Below are 17,792 nucleotides of genomic sequence, written 5' to 3'. Positions count from 1 at the left end.
AGACCTAAATAGACATTTCTCCAAAGAAGACATACAGATAGCTAAGAGGCACATGAAAAGATGCTCAACATCACTAATTATTACAGAAATGCAAATCAAAACTACAATGAGGTATCACCTCACATGAGTCAGAATGGCCATCATTAATAAGTCTGCAAATAACAAATGCTGGAAAGGGTGTGGAGAAAAGGAGAACCCGTCCACACTGTTGATGGGAATGTAAGTTGGTACAACCACTATGGAAAACAGTATGGAGGTGCCTCAGAAAACTGAATATAGAACTACCATATGATTCAGTGATCCCACTCCAGATTTGTAGTTGCCAAGGGAAAAGGGGAAGGGAGTGGAATGGACGGGGAGTGTGGAGTTGATAGATGTAAACTATTGCATTTAGAATGGTAAGAAATGAGGTCCTACTGTACTGCACAGGGAACTATATCCAATCTCTTGGGACAGAACATGAAAGATAGTGAGAGACTGTGTATGTATGTAGACTGGGCTACTCTGCTGTACAGAAGAAATCAACGGAACGTTGCAGCTCAACTCTACTTTTAGATTACTAATGAGCCTTCATATTTGTGCCTCGTTTGTGTGTCCTCTCTTATTCTTTTCATGAACTTTTCATGGTTTTTTCCAATTTCTCACATGGAGTTTTAGTGTGTTTCTTCACCACTTGTAGAGGCTTATAGGGTAGACATTTGAACCATCTGGAAATGGCAGATTTGTCACAACCTTTTGCAAACTCAAGTAAATAAGACTATCTGTGATTCATAACTATAATTACTGTTTCTAATGCCTAATGCTATTTTGTCTGTGATTTTTGCCGTACAGCTTGTCTTGAGATATGATTCGCATTCAGTAACACTCACCCTTTTGATAGAAATAATACAAAGTATGTTTTCCAACCACATTGGAATGAAGTTAGATTATTAACAGAAAAATATTAGGAAGACCACAAACACGTAGAGATTAAACCACATATTCCTGTTTAACCAATGGGTCAAGGAAGAAATCAAAAGAGAAACTAGAAAATACTTTCACATGAGTGAAAACAGAGGTACAGCATCCCAAAACTTAAAGGCTGTACTAAAGCATGCTTAGAAGGAAATTCATAGTGATTAGTGCCGACAGTGAAAAAGAAGAAAGATCTCATACCAGTACCCTAACCTTTGTTTTTGTTTTGTTTTAAAAAAACGTTTTAGGGTGTTCCCATTGTGGCTTAGCGTGTTACGAACCTGACAGTATATCCATGAGGATGCGGGTTCGACCCCTCGCCTCCTCCCTCAGTGGGTTAAGGATCCAGCGTTGCCATGAGCTGTGGTATAGGTTGCAGATGAGGATCGAATCAGGCATTGCTGTTGCTGTGGCGCAGGCGGGCAGCTGTAGCTCTGATTCAACCCCTAGCCTGGAAACTTTGATAATGCTGCAGTTGTGGGCCTGAAAAGAAAAAAAAGGTTTTAAAGTTGCAGTAAAATATAGATAACAAAATTTATGGAGTTCCCTTGTGGTGTAATGGGTTAAGGGTCCAGCATTGTCACTGGAGTGGCTTTGGGTTGCTGCTGTGGCATGGTTCAGTCCTCGGCCTGGTAATTTATGAATGCGGTGGGTGTAGCCAAAAAAAAAGAAAAATTTGTTTGCTATCGTAACTATTTTAAAGTGTACAACCTACACCACAGTTCATGGCAACGCCGGATCGTTAACCCACTGAGCAAGGGCAGGGACCGAACCCGCAAGCTCATGGTTCCTAGTCAGATTCGTTAACCTCTGTGCCATGACGGGAACTCCCCTTATTTTCTTTTTTTGACAGTAACCATCCTTATGGGTATGAAGTGGTACCTCTCTCTCTCTTTTTTTTCTTTTTTCTTTTTTTTTTGGTCTTTTGTCTTTTTAAGGCCATACCCACATCACATGGAGGTTCCCAGGCTAGGGGTTGAGTTGGAGCTGTAGCTGCAGGTCTACAACACAGCCACGGCAACGCTGGATCCTTAACTGACTGAGCAAGACCAGGGATGGAACCTGCATCCTCATGGATATACTATGTTGGATTCTTAACCCACTGAGCCACAACAGGGACTCCTGAAGTGGTATCTCATTGCGGTTTTGATTTGCTCTTTTGTAATGCTTGGTGATTAGTCATGTTAAGTATCTTTTCATGTGCTTATTGGCTATTTGCATATCTTCTTTGAAATGAGATTCCAACTTTTAAGGAACTCATGCTCCAGTAGTCAGGCTTATAAAAGATATACAGTATATTACAGTATATTTCTTGTAATAACAGAAGTAACTATGAGGTATAAAAGTTGCTCAGAGGAAGGAGTGCCAAACATTTTTGGTGTGGAAGAAGTATTAAGGGGAGCATTCTGGAATAAGTATCTCCGAGGCGTGTCTGTGACCTACACCACAGCTCACGGCAAGACTGGATCCTTAACCCACTGAGCGAGGCCAGGGATCGAACCTGTGTCCTCATGGTTGCTAGTTAGATTCGTTAAGCTCTAAGCTACAACGGGAACTCCAGAGCAGGGTTTCTTAATTAAAAGTATTTTAATTGCTCCAGAAAAGGAAGATAATGTTTGTGGGGGGGTTGGGCTTAGTTTAACTGAGAAATCAGAATTTTCTAGAAGAAATGATAGTTGAGCTTAGACTTTATGATCTTAAGTCGTAGTAAGAATTAAGCGAAGGGAATGGATGGAGTGGGTGGGGAAGGTATTCTAGGCAAAGGGAACAGCATATGCAAAGATCCAGTGGTAGAGAGGAGCACACTTTTTAGAAGAATTAAAAATGGCAGTAACGCTGGGATTGTGGTTTTCACAGGGTGGCCTGAGAACCCTTAGGGATCACAGGCCCTCTTTGGGGGGGTCTGTGCGGTCCTGCCTTTTCAACTCTCTATCTCTAAGAAACGAGATTTTCCTCATATACTGCTGACAAAACAATATATTGTTGTGTTACAGATTATTGAAGCAGATATGAGTAATTATTGTAAAGGAATTAATAAGGAAATATTTTTAACTTTGTCTTAATTTCTCTTTTTTTTTGTTTGTTTGTTTTGTCTTTTTGCCTTTTCTAGGGCCGCTCTCTTGGCATGTGGAGGTTCCCAGGCTAGGGGTCGAATCGGAGCTGTGGCCACCAGCCTATGCCAGAGCCACGGCAACACGGGATCCAAGCCACGTCTGCGACCTATACCACAGCTCATGGCAATGCTGGATCCTTAACCCACTGAGCAAGGCCAGGGATCGAACCTGAAACCTCATGGTTCCTAGTCGGATTCGTTAACAATTACTCCACAATGGGAACTCCTGTCTTAATTTCTAATATAGTGAATATCAATAGATGTAACTCATATAAACAGAAGCTCTTAAGGGAGGAGTCCCTAATGGTTTTTAAGAATGTCAAGGAATCCTGAGACCAAAAACCGCATAACAACCATTAGGCTGGGTGCAAGGTCTTGTAGGGCTTGTTGAGAAGCCATTGAAGTGTTTTGGGTAGACAGGTGATATCAGATTTGCATTTCGTAAAGATTATAATTTTGTTCTAGAGAACTGATTGTAGAAGAGGCCACTTAGGATGTTATTGTAGTAGCCTACTTGAGAAATTATAGTAGTCTGGATTAAAGTGATGGAAAGACGAAAAAATATGGATAGATTTGAAAAATATTTAGAAAGTACAACTGACAGGACTTAGCGATTAAGCATGGGGCAGGGGTAAAGGAGTCATTAAGGATGTTTCCGGAGTTCCCGTCGTGGCGCAGTGGTTAACGAATCCGACTAGGAACCATGAGGTCGCGGGTTCGGTCCCTGCCCTTGCTCAGTGGGTTAACGATCCGGTGTTGCTGTGAGCTGTGGTGTAGGTTGCAGACGCGGCTCAGATCCCGCGTTGCTGTGGCTCTGGCGTAGGCTGGTGGCTACAGCTCCGATTCAACCCCTAGCCTGGGAACCTCCATATGCCGCTTGAGCGGCCCAAGAAATAGCAACAACAACAACAACAAAAGACAAAAAAAAGACAAAAAAAAAAAAAAAAAAAAAAAAAAAAAAAAAAAAAAAAAAAAAAAAAAAGGATGTTTCCTAGGTTTCTGATTTATGCACCAGATTAGATGGTGGTGCCTTTCACTCAGAATGAGAATTCTGGGAATGCATTTGGTTGGGTGTGGGACAATATCTAAAAACCAATTTCTAACTTACTAAAAAAATCATAGTATAAAAAATTTCCAGGAGTTCCCGTCGTGGCTCAGTGGTTAGTGAATCCAACTAGGAACCATGAGGTTACAGGTTCCATCCCTGGCCTTGCTCAGTGGGTTAAGGATCTGGCGTTGCCGTGAGCTGTGGTGTAGGTTGCAGATGCGGCTCGGATCCCACGTTGCTGTGGCTCTGGCGTAGGCCGGTGGCTACAGCTCCGATTCGACCCCTAACCTGGGAACCTCCATATGCCGCGGGAGCAGCCCTAGAAAAGGCAAAAAGACAAAAAAAAAAGAAAAAGAAAATTTCCATATACCCTTTTTTCTGTTTCACCAATAGTTAACGTTTTCCCACATTTGCTTTATCATTCTCTCTTTCTGTATATTTTCCTGAACCATTTAAGAGTAAATTACAGACATTATGCTTCTTTTCCACTAAATACTTAAGTGTATATTTCTTAAGAAGGAGATCGTTTTTATAAACCCAATTCTCAAAATCAGGATGTAATACTTTTTGATAAAATACTAATACTAATCTGTAGCCTTTATTCAAATTCTGCCTATTGTCCCAATATTATCTTTGTCCCCCCAATATTATCCTTAATATAGCTTTTTTTTTTTTTTTTTTTTTGGTCTTTTTAGGGCCGTGCCTGTGGCATATGGAGGTTCCCAGGCTAGGGGTCAAATCAGAGCTGTAGCCACCGGCCTGCACCACAGCCACAGCAAGGTGGGATCCGAGCCGCATCTGCAGCCTACACCACAGCTCATGGCAATGCCAGATCCTTGACCCGCTGATCGAGGCCAGGGATCGAACCCACAACCTCATCGTTCCTAGTCAGATTCATTTCCGCTGTGCCACAATGGGAACTCCTAATATAATTTTTTCTTTTCTGCTCCAGGATCAGGTATTGCATTTAATTTTTGTGTCTCTTCTCTTCTTTAATCTGGAAAGGTCCCTCAGCCTTTGTCTTTCATGACCTTGACTTGAAGCGTATAGGCTCTTTACTTTATAGAATGTCTTTTAATCTGGACTTATCTGATATTTCCTGTTTAGATTTAAGTTATGCATTTTTGTGCATAAATAAAATTGTGCCCTTCTCAGGGCTTCATATAATGAGGCGGCACAGATGAGGTTTGACTTATTAATGATATTAACGTTGATACTTGGTTAGGGCGGTGTCTGCTGCATTTTTCATTGTAGAGTTGCTCTTTCCCCCTGTGATTAATAAGTAATTTGTGGGGAGGTACATTGAGATTATGACAGTATCCGTTTCCCTATCGAACTTTTCCTCATTATTTTAGCTACTATAAATAAATATTGCTGAGTCATTTATTTCTCTGATTGTTGCAGTTTGGTGATACCTTAATGTTGTTATTCCCTCTGTGTTTATTAGTTGGCATTCTACTGCAAAGAAAGTTTACCCTCCCTCTCTCCTTCCTTCCTCTTTCTGTTTCTTATTTTATTCAAAATACTATGATCTATTCCTATCATTATTATTTTTTGAAGTTCCAATTCTTCCTGTTTGTATTTTTAAAATAAAAGATGTGAATCTGTCATACCTTTTGCTTCACAGTAGGAAGAAAGTCATGCTTTTGGGTACTCTTAACTTTCAAAAATTCATCTTATTTTGTCCTGTCAGTAATCCTTTGAGGTATATTATATAGTTAATCCTCATTTGAGAGATGAAATGATTTAGATTTAGCCAGGAAATAAATGGTCTTTTCTCGTGTAGAATCTGCACAACTGCAATTGGAGGTCTTCTGCTTTCTTTCCCATTTATGAAGATTTTTCTAGAAGAGTAAATATCTTGTCATTTTTGCTTTCATGGCTCTCTTAGAGCCTAGTTTAATTCTTCTTCGTTTCTCTCTCTCCATCTCACTTCTCTTCCAGTCCCTCTGTTTCTTTTCTGTTGCTTTAATCCTGTGGCAAAAGTACATTAAGCTCTTAAAGCCACAGATAGAAACATACAGCATTTTAACGTTTTGTCATATACTACCCAGACAGATATTGTATGTTGTTTGTTAAGAGAGGTTATTTGTTAGAATCATTTCCATGCTAAATAAATACACTGAATTTTTATTGGTGCTTAAAAACAGTCTCTGTTGAAACTGAATGAGTAAGTTATTTTTGTCTTTCTTAACCTCATTCTCGGATTTTCTTCATATACTTAGTCATTGATTTTTTTTTTCTATAACGATAGTTCTAAATGGGTGGGTTTAGCTTATTTTATTTTTGACGTGGATTGCTCTTATTATAGGGGATGTGGTTTGCTTACTCACTTCATTAATATAGAAATGATGGCACCTGAATGGCCTGACGGTAACACCGAAATAGCATCGTCTGCAGAGCACTAGGCAGCTGTCAGTGATGATGGCTGTGATATAAGTAGTGACCTGTAGGGAAGGACGTCATAAAACTGTAATTGCTGCCCCGAGGGTATGATTTAGACGTACGATCTCTTTTGCTTTAACGTTTGGTGCAGTAATAGGCCAGTGATGCGTCACTGTTGCCTTGGTTACCTTTATAGAAACTAGAAGGTTTTAGTTTGTTGTTTGAAAATCAAATGAATAACAGTGGTAGCAACCTTCCGGGGACTGATGGTTCAGTTAACAGTTTAGTTATGACAAATGATGCTTTCATACTAAAAAATAATTTATTAAAAAAGAAAAGGGAGTTCCCATTGTGGCTTAGCAGTAACAAACCCGACCAGTATCCATGAGGACATGGGTTCGATCCCTGGCCTTGCTCAGTGGGTTAAGGATCCAGCGTTGCCATGAGCTGTGGTGTAGGTTGCAGATGCGGCTTGGATCCCGTGTTGCTATGAATGTGGTGTAGACTGGCAGCTGCAGCTCTGATTTGACCCCTAGCCCGGGAACCTCCATATGCTGCCGGTGCAGCCCTAAAAAGCAAGCAAACAAACAGAAAATTTAAAAAAAGAAAAAACCCTGCTCTTTAACTGTGACATAGTCATTGTCAACCTCATATCTCGAAGTTTCTCTTAACTTCTCGGTTTCATTGTATCATTTCCTGGACAATTTTGAGCCCTTATTATACCTAAGGCATTAGGAATACTTAAAAGTATATATTTCACAGTTCTGTAGCCTGAGTAACTTAGAGGCACGAATTAACTCTGATCTAAAATGTTTGAGACATTTTTTATGAGACATACCCTCTCTGAGAGCCCCCACCCTCTGTACCTGAGCTTTCTCGATAGGTCTCCTCTGTCCTCTCATCTAAGCAAGCCTGCCTGCCCAGCCCGCCTTTGCATAGGACATAGCTTCTCATGGAAAATCTAGCTCCCATTTAGTTCAGAAGCTTCCCTCTGGAGCGTTTTGATATGAACCATTAACAAGTGCTCAGTACCTTTTATGACAGACTGCTCTCGTGTTAGACAGCTGTCATTAGAAAGCTCATGCTTGTTTGTTCCAGATGAGCAGGCCTCTTTCGTCCAGGTGGTCCACTTCTACCTCTGACCCTTCTCTGTTTTGCTTTTTGGTTTGTTTTTTGGTGGTTTTTTGGGGTCTTTTTTAGGGCTGCACCCGCAGCATATGCAGGTTCCCAGGCTAGGGGTCTAATTGGAGCTGCAGCTGCCAAGCCTACATCACAGCCACAGCAATGCCAGATCCAAGCTGTGTCTGCGACCTACACCACAGCTCATGGCAGCGCTGGATTCTTAACCCACTGAGCGAGGCCAGGGATCGAGCCTGTGTTCTCATGGATACAAGTCAGATTCGCTTCCACTGAGCCATGATGGGAACTCCTCTGTTTTCTGTTTTTTTGTTGTTGTTGTCTTTTCTAGGGCTGTACCTGTGGCATATGGAGGTTTCCAGGCTAGGGGTCTAATCGGAACTGCAGCTGCCGGCCTACACCACAGCCACAGCAAGGCCCCATCCGAGCTGCGTCTGCGATCTACACACAGCTCATGGCAACGCTGGATCCTTAACCCACTGAGCAAGGCCAGGGATCGAACCCACAACCTCCTGGTTCCTAGTCAGATTTGTTAACTACTGAGCCACGACAGGAACTCCTACATGCAATAATTATTAAATGAATTCACTCACCATAAAACTTCATGGTAGGAGATAGTATTCCTATTTTTACAAAGTAAGGATTTCTAAAAACTTAAGGGACTTGGTGGAGGTGACATGGATATTAAGTGGTGGCGCCAGCAATCAAACCTAGGTTTGTCAGATTCCAGTGTCTGCTCATTCCACTGTGCTACTTTGCCTTTCAAACAAGAGGGGAAATGCTTTATGAAATCCTCTTTCTTCACAAAGCCTTCTACATCTCCTGGAGGCATTCTGTGCACCTGTGTGGGTGTGAGTCTGCTCTAGCTGCCTCTTTTTATGATCTTAAAGTACACTTAGTCTAATGGTTATGAAACAGTATGGTTTTTTGGTGTGTATTTAGACTTTATTTTCTGAAAATCTCAAAACTTGAAGAAAAATTGCAAGTACGATAATAAAGAACTTTCTTTTCTTGTGAACCATTTCCGAGTGAGTTACTAATACGGTGCCCCATTCCTCTTCAGTACTTCAGTTTGTATTTCCTGCCATCAAAATCTGGACACGAACATCATCATATTATTACCATTTAATCCTCAAACCTCATTCAACTTTCAGTATTTATCCCAGTCATGTCCTTTATAGGAAAAGGATCCAGCGCCTCATCCCACCTTGCATTTTAGTTGCCGTATCTCATCAGCCTTCTTCAATTTTGAATAATTCTTTAGTCCTTCATTTTATGAACTTGATACTTTTGAAAATTATAGGACAATAATTTTGTAGAATATCCCTGAGCTTGGGTTTGTCTGATATTGTCTTATAATTAGATTCAAGTTACTCACCTTTGGCAAGAATGTCGTGACGTGATTGTATTCTCTTCTAATTGCATCCTCTGAGGTGGTACGCTGTTTTGATTTGTCCCTTTACTGATGCTGTTACTTTGATCATTTGGTTAAGTTAGTGTTTGTCAGATTTCTTCACTGTGAAGTTACTCTTTCCTTTAGAAATGATTAAGTATTTTGTGGGATGGTCTCTTTATTTTGAAACTCTGTAAATAGTCTGTCCTTAGACTTTCAGATATTTATTTATGTAAGTTTGGGACTAAGGTTTCTTGTTTATTCAGTGGATTATAATTACTCTATCATTATTTTTCTTGATGTTCATATTCTCTGATTTGGCCAAGTGGAAGCTGGCTTTCAGGTCCTTTTGACTTTTTTCTGCATTTGCTCCTTTAATAACTTACAGGTTGGGGAATTCCTGTTGTGGCTCAGCCTGGTTAAGGACGTGACATTATTCCTTTGAGGATGTGGGTTCGATCTCTGGCTTGGCCCAGTGGGTTAAGGATCTGGCATTGCCGTAGCTGTGGTGTAGGTTGCAGATATTGCTTAGATCTAGTGTTTCTGTGGCTATGGCGTAGGTTTCAGCTGCAGCTATCATTCAGCCCCTGGCCTGGAAACTTACATATGCTGCAGGTGTGGCCATAAGAAAAAAAAAAAAAAGAAAGCTTGCAGGTTAGACACAGTGACCCTTTGCTCACTCAAAAACTTACGTTTAATTTATAGTTGACCCTCTGTACATGCAATTCCTTTGTATACCCGGTTCTTCCATAGCCATGCTTCTACCTCTGAAGATTCAACTGGCCGTGAACTGTGTAGTACTGTAGGTTTTTGTTTGTTTGTTTGTTTGTTTGTTTTTGGCTTTTCTAGGGCCGCTCCTGCAGTGTATGGAGGTTCCCAGGCTAGGGGTCTAATTGGAGTTGTAGCCACTAGCCTACGCCAGAGCCACAATAATGTGGGATCCGAACTGCATCTGCAACCTACACCACAGCTCACGGCAATGCTGGATCCTTAACCCGCTAGCAAGGCCAGGGATCGAACCCGTAACCTCATGGTTCCTAGTCAGATTCGTTAACCACTGTGCCATGATGGGAACTCCTGTAGTATTTATTATTGAAAAAGATTTGTGGGGAGTTCCTGCCGTGGCGCAGCGGAAACGAATCCAACTAGGAACCATGAGGTTGAGGGTTTGATCCCTGGCCTTGCTCAGTGGGTTAAGAATCCAGCGTTGCCGTGAGCTGTGGTGTAGGTCGAAGATGCATCTTGGATCTGGCGTTGCTGTGGCTGTGGTGTAGGCCGGCAGCAACAGCTCCAATTCGACCCCTAGCCTGGGAACCTCCATATGCCGTGGGTGCGGCCCTAAAAAACAAAAGACAAAAAAAAAAGAGAAAGATTTGTGTAAAAGTGGACCTGCATAGGTCAAACCATGTTGTTCAAGTGTCAACTGTGTTTTTCTTGTTTTTCTTTTTTCCTTTTTTTTTTTTTTTTTTTTGTCTTTTGTTGTTGTTGTTGTTGTTGTTGTTGTTGTTGCTATTTCTTGGGCCGCTCCCGAGGCATATGGAGGTTCCCAGGCTAGGGGTCGAATCGGAGCTGTAGCCACCGGCCTACGCCAGAGCCACAGCAACGCGGGATCTGAGCCGCGTCTGCAACCTACACCACAGCTCACGGCAACGCCGGATCCTTAACCCACTGAGCAAGGGCAGGGACCGAACCCACAACCTCCTGGTTCCTAGTCGGATTCGTTAACCACTGCGCCACGACGGGAACTCCTTGTTTTTCTTTTTTTTTTTTTTTTTTTTTTTTTTTTTTTTTTTTTTGTCTCTTGTCTTTTTGTCTTTTTTGTTGTTGTTGTTGTTGTTGTTGTTGCTATTTCTTGGGCCGCTCCCGCGGCATATGGAGGTTCCCAGGCTAGGGGTTGAATCGGAGCTGTAGCCACCGGCCTACGCCAGAGGCACAGCAACACAGGATCCAAGCCGCGTCTGCAACCTACACCACAGCTCACGGCAACGCCGGATCCTTAACCCACTCAGCAAGGGCAGGGACCGAACCCGCAACCTCATGGTTCCTAGTCGGATTCGCCAACCACTGCGCCACGACGGGAACTCCCTGTTTTTCTTTTTTGATTGTGCCTACTGCATGCAGAAGTTCCCAGGCCAGGGATTGAACCTGTACCACAATGTCAGATCCTTAACCCGCTGAGCTGCCAGGGAACTCCCTGTAATTTTATTTTTTAATGCCTCCTTTCTTTCTGGCACAATAGACTATTTTAGGCCTACCTTGCACTTTCTCTGCTCTACTCCTGGAATCAGCTTTTCTCCAAGAAGCTTTCATTCCTCTGAGTGGGGAATATTCTATTTTGAAACCAATATCTGGTACTAAAAGTGCTCATTGCTGTTGGGGTGTTGTTGCTTTGGGGCCCTCTCAGTGGACAGAGCTAGAGGATATATCTATATATCTTTTAATATAATGTCTGTATATATAGCATATACACATTTATATCTGTTTATTTCCATATCTGTATATGATAAATATCATGTTATCTCTCCTTCAAATTTAACCCTACAAATTCAAACCCAACACTACAGTGTTTATTCTGTTTTTTTTCTGTTTTTTGTAACTTCCTTCTTAGACAGTATTATCCATAATGTATTTACTTATTTGATACATCTTCCTGTTTGTTTCAGTTTTGTATGTGTGTTTGTTTCAGTTTTGTATGTGTGTGTGTGTGTGTGTTGCTTACACAAAGTGTTGGTGACCTACTTTACTAATGATTAGAATTGGTTATTAGGAGTTCCTTTGTGGTGCAGCAGGTTAAGGCTCCCATGATGTCACTGCTGTGGTGCAGGTTCAGTCCCTGGCCCAGGAACTTCTGCATGCCGCAGATATGGCTCCCCAAAACAAAAGAAACAACAAACATAGAAAAATAATGGGTTATTAATTTAGTATCGCTGTATTTATCAGGCAGTAATTAGAAACCTGAGCAGTTCTTCATGGCTGGAGAATTCTAATGCTTGGGAGGAGCAGAATAAATACATGTAAAGAAGACAGATATTGTAGAGCTTTTTAAGTATTTAAGGCTCAAGTGTCCAACTCTGAACATAGTAAGCGAAGTTTTCAAAAATCATGACGCTGGTTGTAGAGAAGAACTCTAGATTGAGTGTCAGGAGTCTTGGGTGTCAGTATCAGTTCTTCTGCTAAGTTATCTTTGTGTTATTAGCCATATCGTTTAATTGTTACCGTCCTGTACAATAGGGAATTGGTAAATTAAGGCAACAAGATAGAAATGGGTGATTTCTGAGGGTACTTCCAGAGATACTGTCTATAGCAATATTAGAGTGAGGAAGAGGGAAACTTAGTTATGTAATTTCAAACAATGATTTCATTTATAGATAGAAAATCCTGGGAAATTTGAACTTGAAGGGAGTATCTGAAGATACTGTTTTGGGGGAGCTCCCTGGTGGTTTAGTGGTTAGAACTTGGTGCTTTCACCATTGCAGCCTGGGTTCAATCCCTGGTCTGGGAACTGAGATCCCATATCAAGCCACTGCATAGCCATGGCCAAAAAATGAAATAAAGATATTATTTTCGGAGTTCCTGTCATGGTGCAGCAGAAACGAATCTGACTAGGAACCATGAGTTTGAGGGTTTGATTCCTGGCCTGGCTTAAGGATCCTGGTTAAGGATCCTGCATTGCTGCGAGCTGTGGTGTAGGTCACAGACATGGCTCAGATCTGGCATTTCCGTGGCTATGGTGTAAGCCAGTGGCTACAGCTCCGATTAGACCCCGAGCCTGGGAACCTCCACATGCTGCTGGTGCAGCCCTAGAAGGACAGAAGATCAAAGAAAAAAAATAAAAGGTATTATTTTCTATTGACAATTATACCTGCAGTTGTCTTTTAATGAAACCATATGTATACTCTATATGTGACCGTATACTTACCTTATTATTAGATGGTAGTAACAGGAGCTAATAGTCATAAATAGCTAGAAAATATAAATTATTATTTATTACATTATTATAAATAGCTAATAGTCAATAGCTAAAGTAATATATTATACTTTATAATATATGTAAGGGTTTTTTTTACATTTATATTCCTATTTGAACCTCATGATTAACCTGGAACTAAGGTAGGCAGATATTATTGTTCCTTCTTTATGAATGAGGAAACTGAGGCTCTGAGAGGTCCAGTGACCTGATTAATGTTACACATACAGAGTCAGAGCTGAAACATGTTATTTAAATCATAAATACTTCAGTATGTATCTCTAACATATAATAGTTGGTTTTTAAATATAGCCATGGTGCAGTTATTAACAGTTACTCCATGTCATCTCATAGCAGTTCATATTAAAATTTTCCTAATCGCAGTAAATATCTTTTTGTAGCTGTTTTGGATTAGCATCTCAGAAGACCCATATATTACATTTGGATAGTCTCTTACATTTCTTTTAATCAGTAACAGTGCCCCCTTTTGTCTTTATCTAACTGCTGTAGATTTATTGGAAAAAATCAGTCATTGGTCTTGAAGAATGTCCTACTTCTGGATTTATTTGATTGCTTCCTTTTGGTGTCATGTGAATGTTAACATTGGGAACCATGCAGATTGGTTGCTGTGTCCTTTTGATCTGGAGTCAATTCATCCTTGACATTTTCTTGCTTTTTAGCACAAGGTGTCCCAGGATCTGTTTACATATTTCTTGCTCAGTCCTGAAACTAGTCATTCCATTAAAGTATTTTCAGTTCCTGTTACTGCGTTATGCGAATAGCTTACTTCAGAAGCAGACTAGGAGTTCCTGTCATGGCGCAGTGGTTAACGAATCCGACTAGGAACCATGAGGTTGCGGGTTCGGTCCCTGCCCTTGCTCAGTGGGTTAACGATCCGGCGTTGCCGTGAGCTGTGGTGTGGGTTGCAGACTCGGCTCGGATCCTGTGTTGCTGTGGCTCTGGCGTAGGCTGGTGGCTGCAGCTCTGGTTGGATCCCTAGCCTGGGAACCTCCATATGCCGTGGGAGTGGCTCAAGAACAGGCAAAAAGACCGGAAAAAAAAAAAAAAAAAAAAGAAGCAGTGGACTAGGTTTGAGAGAGATAACTGAATCTTTGTTACAAATGATGGTGAGAAGTGCTAAAATGAAAGAGATTGACAGTACTAAGTGTTGACAAGGATGTGGCATATCCGGAACACTTACATATCAGTGGTTGGAGTGTAAATTAGCTAAATTAGTACATTCACTTTGGAATACTATATGGTAGTGTCTTCTTAAGCTGAATAAATATATATATATATCTCCTGTGACCCAGCAGTTTCACTTCTAACTTCATATTCAATAGAAATGTGAACATGTATACCAGGGGAATAACTGAAAACTGGAAATAGCCCAAATGTCTATCAACAGTAGAAGGAATAAATGGATTATGGTGTGTTCATAAATGGAATAATATACTGTGGTGAGAATGAATACATCGTTGCTGTATGCCATACTGTGGATGATTCTCATAAACATATTATTGAGAACGGGAAGCTAGGAGTGATTTGATTTTCTGAAGTACAAAATAGGCAAAATATATCTGCATGTTAAAAGTTAAGGTAGTAGCTTGTTTTATTTTTAGATTTGATAGTAAATAAAATACAATTTAAGGTGCCTCTTTAAAAGTACCTCCTCTTTACAAGGCCAAGTACTAGCTTTTGGGAACATCATGATGAATAAATGGGAGTTATTTTCTAAGGACTCATGATTCTTTTTTTTTTTTTTTTTTTTTTTTTGTCTTTTCTAGGGCCACTCCTACGGCATATGGAGGTTCCCAGGCTAGGGGTCTAATTGGAGCTGTAGCTGCTGGCCTATGCCATAGCCACAGCAACACGGAATCTGAGCCATGTCTGCGACCTATACCACAGCTCACGGCAACGCCAGATCCTCAACCCACCGATCAAGGCCAGGAATCGAACCCGCAACCTCATGGTTCCTAGTCAGATTCGTTAACCACTGAGCCATGATGGGAACTCCAGGACTCATGATTCTTTTAGGAAGACGCATACTCTAAAAATGAAGACTAGACAGACTGATGAGAGTGTAGTGTTTGAAATCATTCCTAAAGTTGATACAGTACTTTTTTTTGAGTTTTTAATTAATTAATTAATTATTTTTTCTTTTCTCTCTCTCTTTTTTTTTTTTTTTTTGTCTTTTTGCTATTTCTTGGGCCGCCCCTGCGGCATATGGAGGTTCCCAGGCTAGGGGTCGAATCGGAGCTATAGCCACCGGCCTACGCCAGAGCCACAGCAACGCGGGATCCGAGCCGCGTCTGCAACCTACACCACAGCTCACAGCAACGCCAGATCATTAACCCACTGAGCAAGGGCAGGGACCAAACCCGCAACCTCATGGTTCCTAGTCGGATTCATTAACCACTGCGCCACGACGGGAACTCCTGTCTTTTTTTAAGGGCCACACCCGCGGCATATGGAGGTTCCCAGGCTAGGGGTCTAATCGGAGCTGTTGCTGCCGGCCTGCACCAGAGCCACAGCAATGCCAGATCCAAGCTGCGTCTGCGACCCACACCACAGCTCACAGCAACGCTGGATCCTTAACCCACTGAGCGAGGCCAGGGATCAAACCCACAACCTCATGGTTCCTAATTGGATTCGTTAACCACTGAGCCATGAAGGGAATGCCTTTTAATTTATTTTTAAATTATTTTAATCATGCATGTTTGTTCTTTCTTTTCTTTTCATAGCACTTGACAGATACCTCACATGGTGTAAGAAATAAGTGCCTGCAATTACTTGGCAATCTTGGTTCTTTGGAGAAAACTGTCGCAAAAGATGCAGAAGGCCTAGCAGTCAGAGATGTCCAGAAGATTATAGGGGATTACTTCAGTGACCAAGACCCACGTGTCAGAACAGCAGCTATAAAAGCCATGGTAAAGAGGATTGTGGAAACTAAATGGAGACAAGTTTTGTTTTGTTTTCTTTAAGTTCATGGCTAATGCCACCTTGGATATGTTCTGAATTCCCCCAGTATGCTACATGTGCAAACTTTTAGGAGGGTGTTGGTGGCATCACAGAGCTCAAAGGCACACGTTCCATTATAATAGGTGCTTATCTTTGGGCTGGCTTCTCTGGTAGCTTTCATCTGCATTTCGGAAACATGGAAGGTACAACTTGTGTCCATGGTCCAGGGGAGGGATGTTACTTGGAATTTATAGTACAATAGGTACCTTTGTATTTCAGAAGTACGGGTGAAGGTTATGGGGGAGGAGTGCTCTTAAAGGGCAGATAGTGTTAACCCTTATCATTATTTCATTATTATTTCATTTTTTTTCCTGATATCCTCTTGGGACAGTCCATGGGTTAGATTTATTAAGTGTTTGAGTACTTCTACTGAAAAGTCTTTACGCAGCTTTCCTATATATATAGCACTGATTTTGGCCATAGGGAACCATGTTAATGTGATATAATGGGGAAAAATATGTGAAATTGTGGGGAGACATTGGAAATACTGATTTTTTTCCCCCCAAATACTTAAACTGTGTCTTTATTATCTAGTTGCAGCTCCATGAAAGAGGACTGAAATTACACCAAACAATTTACAATCAGGTACCTTAGTTGCTGTCCGGACGAGGAGGAGGCTTCATGAAACTGGGAGGATGGCACTCTGGTTGTCAGAATTTGAAAGCATGGAACTTCAGCTGGTTAACAGTGGCAATATTCATTGTGATGAATGTGAATCTAAAACATACATTCTCAGAAGAGAATGGGGGTATATAGTGAATAGCGCTAATACACGTGAGGAGGACTGAGGAAGATTTAAGTAGCGTAGCAAGGATGCAAGAGTACACAAAGAGACGTGTCGGGTTCAGAGTAAGGAAGGTGATAATCTTGCTGGTCTCTCTTTCAATGATTGAAATTGACTTCAAACCTGAAGTCAATTCTGGGCACCGCAAGGAGAAACTGGATATTTCTGGAGGTGGATGACTAATAAGACTATGAGATCATATGAAAAGATATCGCATGATTATTGCAGCATTGGTAAAGAAAGGCAAAGTGAAGTTGCAGTATCAGTAGGAGAAGCTAATTGAATGCTTAAGAAAAATGCCTTTCAGTTATTCTTGTAGAATAATTGGATGAATCTAGAGACAAGCAATCTAAATTCATTCTCAAAGACCAGATTTTTTTTTAGCCTACTGAGAGTTTTATCTTTCAGAGGAATATGATAATTAGGCAGACCCCTATGTCTGATGTGTAAACTAAGTATGGTCTTTTACAAAATGAAGTAGGATGAGTTCAGGATGGTTGTGTTGGTTTGACCTATAGGAAAACTGTGGGGAGCCAAATAGTTTAAGGAAACTTACTGAATAAGGACTCAGAGGAAGAAGAGTCAGTCCGGTGATTCAGGTGTTAGGACTGTGTCAGCTGATTAGTTAGGCAGTGGGATGGGCCTCAAGGGAGTGAGGACGGAATGACTGGAGGATTTGAGGTACGAGGTAGAGTTAGGTACTGTCATGAGTTCAGTTTTGATTATGTTGAGCTTGAAGGGAAGAGAATGAAGAGAATTCCCGGTCTGGAACTCAGGAAAGATCAGAGCTGGAGGTGACCGTTTGGAGTCATCATTATCTAGGGGTCATGGGACTATCCAGAGAGAGTAAGAAGGTTGGAAGAGACGAAGGATAGAGCCCTGGGTAAGGTCCAGTATTTAAGAAAGGCGTCCTAGAATGAAACTGAGGAGCAGCTTGATGGAGGAGGAGAAAAAGTATATCCCAAAAAGGCAGGAGGGTATTCCCATAGT

The 17,792-nt window shown here is 41.3% G+C and overlaps 2 protein-coding genes across 4 annotated transcripts in view; both read left to right on the top strand.

Moving 5' to 3' along the window:
• The window catches only part of LOC100511652 (glycerophosphodiester phosphodiesterase domain-containing protein 4), an 882,168-nt gene that overhangs the window by 133,584 nt on the left and 730,792 nt on the right, over window positions 1–17,792 (top strand). The gene's annotated exons all lie outside the window — the stretch shown is intronic.
• INTS4 (integrator complex subunit 4) overlaps window positions 1–17,792 on the top strand; it is a 121,943-nt gene that overhangs the window by 21,739 nt on the left and 82,412 nt on the right. For all 3 annotated transcript variants that reach the window (XR_014814762.1, XR_014814763.1, XM_084975421.1), the window contains exons 5-6: window positions 15,742–15,927; window positions 16,553–16,603. Coding sequence is in view for 1 of the 3 variants with exons in the window: in XM_084975421.1 (XP_084831547.1) it covers window positions 15,742–15,927; window positions 16,553–16,603 (237 nt within the window). In the remaining 2 variants the exon portion in view is untranslated. The remainder of the gene's footprint in view (window positions 1–15,741; window positions 15,928–16,552; window positions 16,604–17,792) is intronic.

Source organism: Sus scrofa, chromosome 9 (assembly GCF_054392235.1).
Source record: "Sus scrofa isolate SSC_HxYL_T2T_F1_AM1 chromosome 9, Sscrofa_HxYL_maternal_Yorkshire_Landrace_v2.0, whole genome shotgun sequence".
Taxonomy (NCBI): domain Eukaryota; kingdom Metazoa; phylum Chordata; class Mammalia; order Artiodactyla; family Suidae; genus Sus; species Sus scrofa.
The sequence above is the reverse complement of the archived record's forward strand: the minus strand, read 5'-3'. Positions and strand labels throughout refer to the sequence as shown.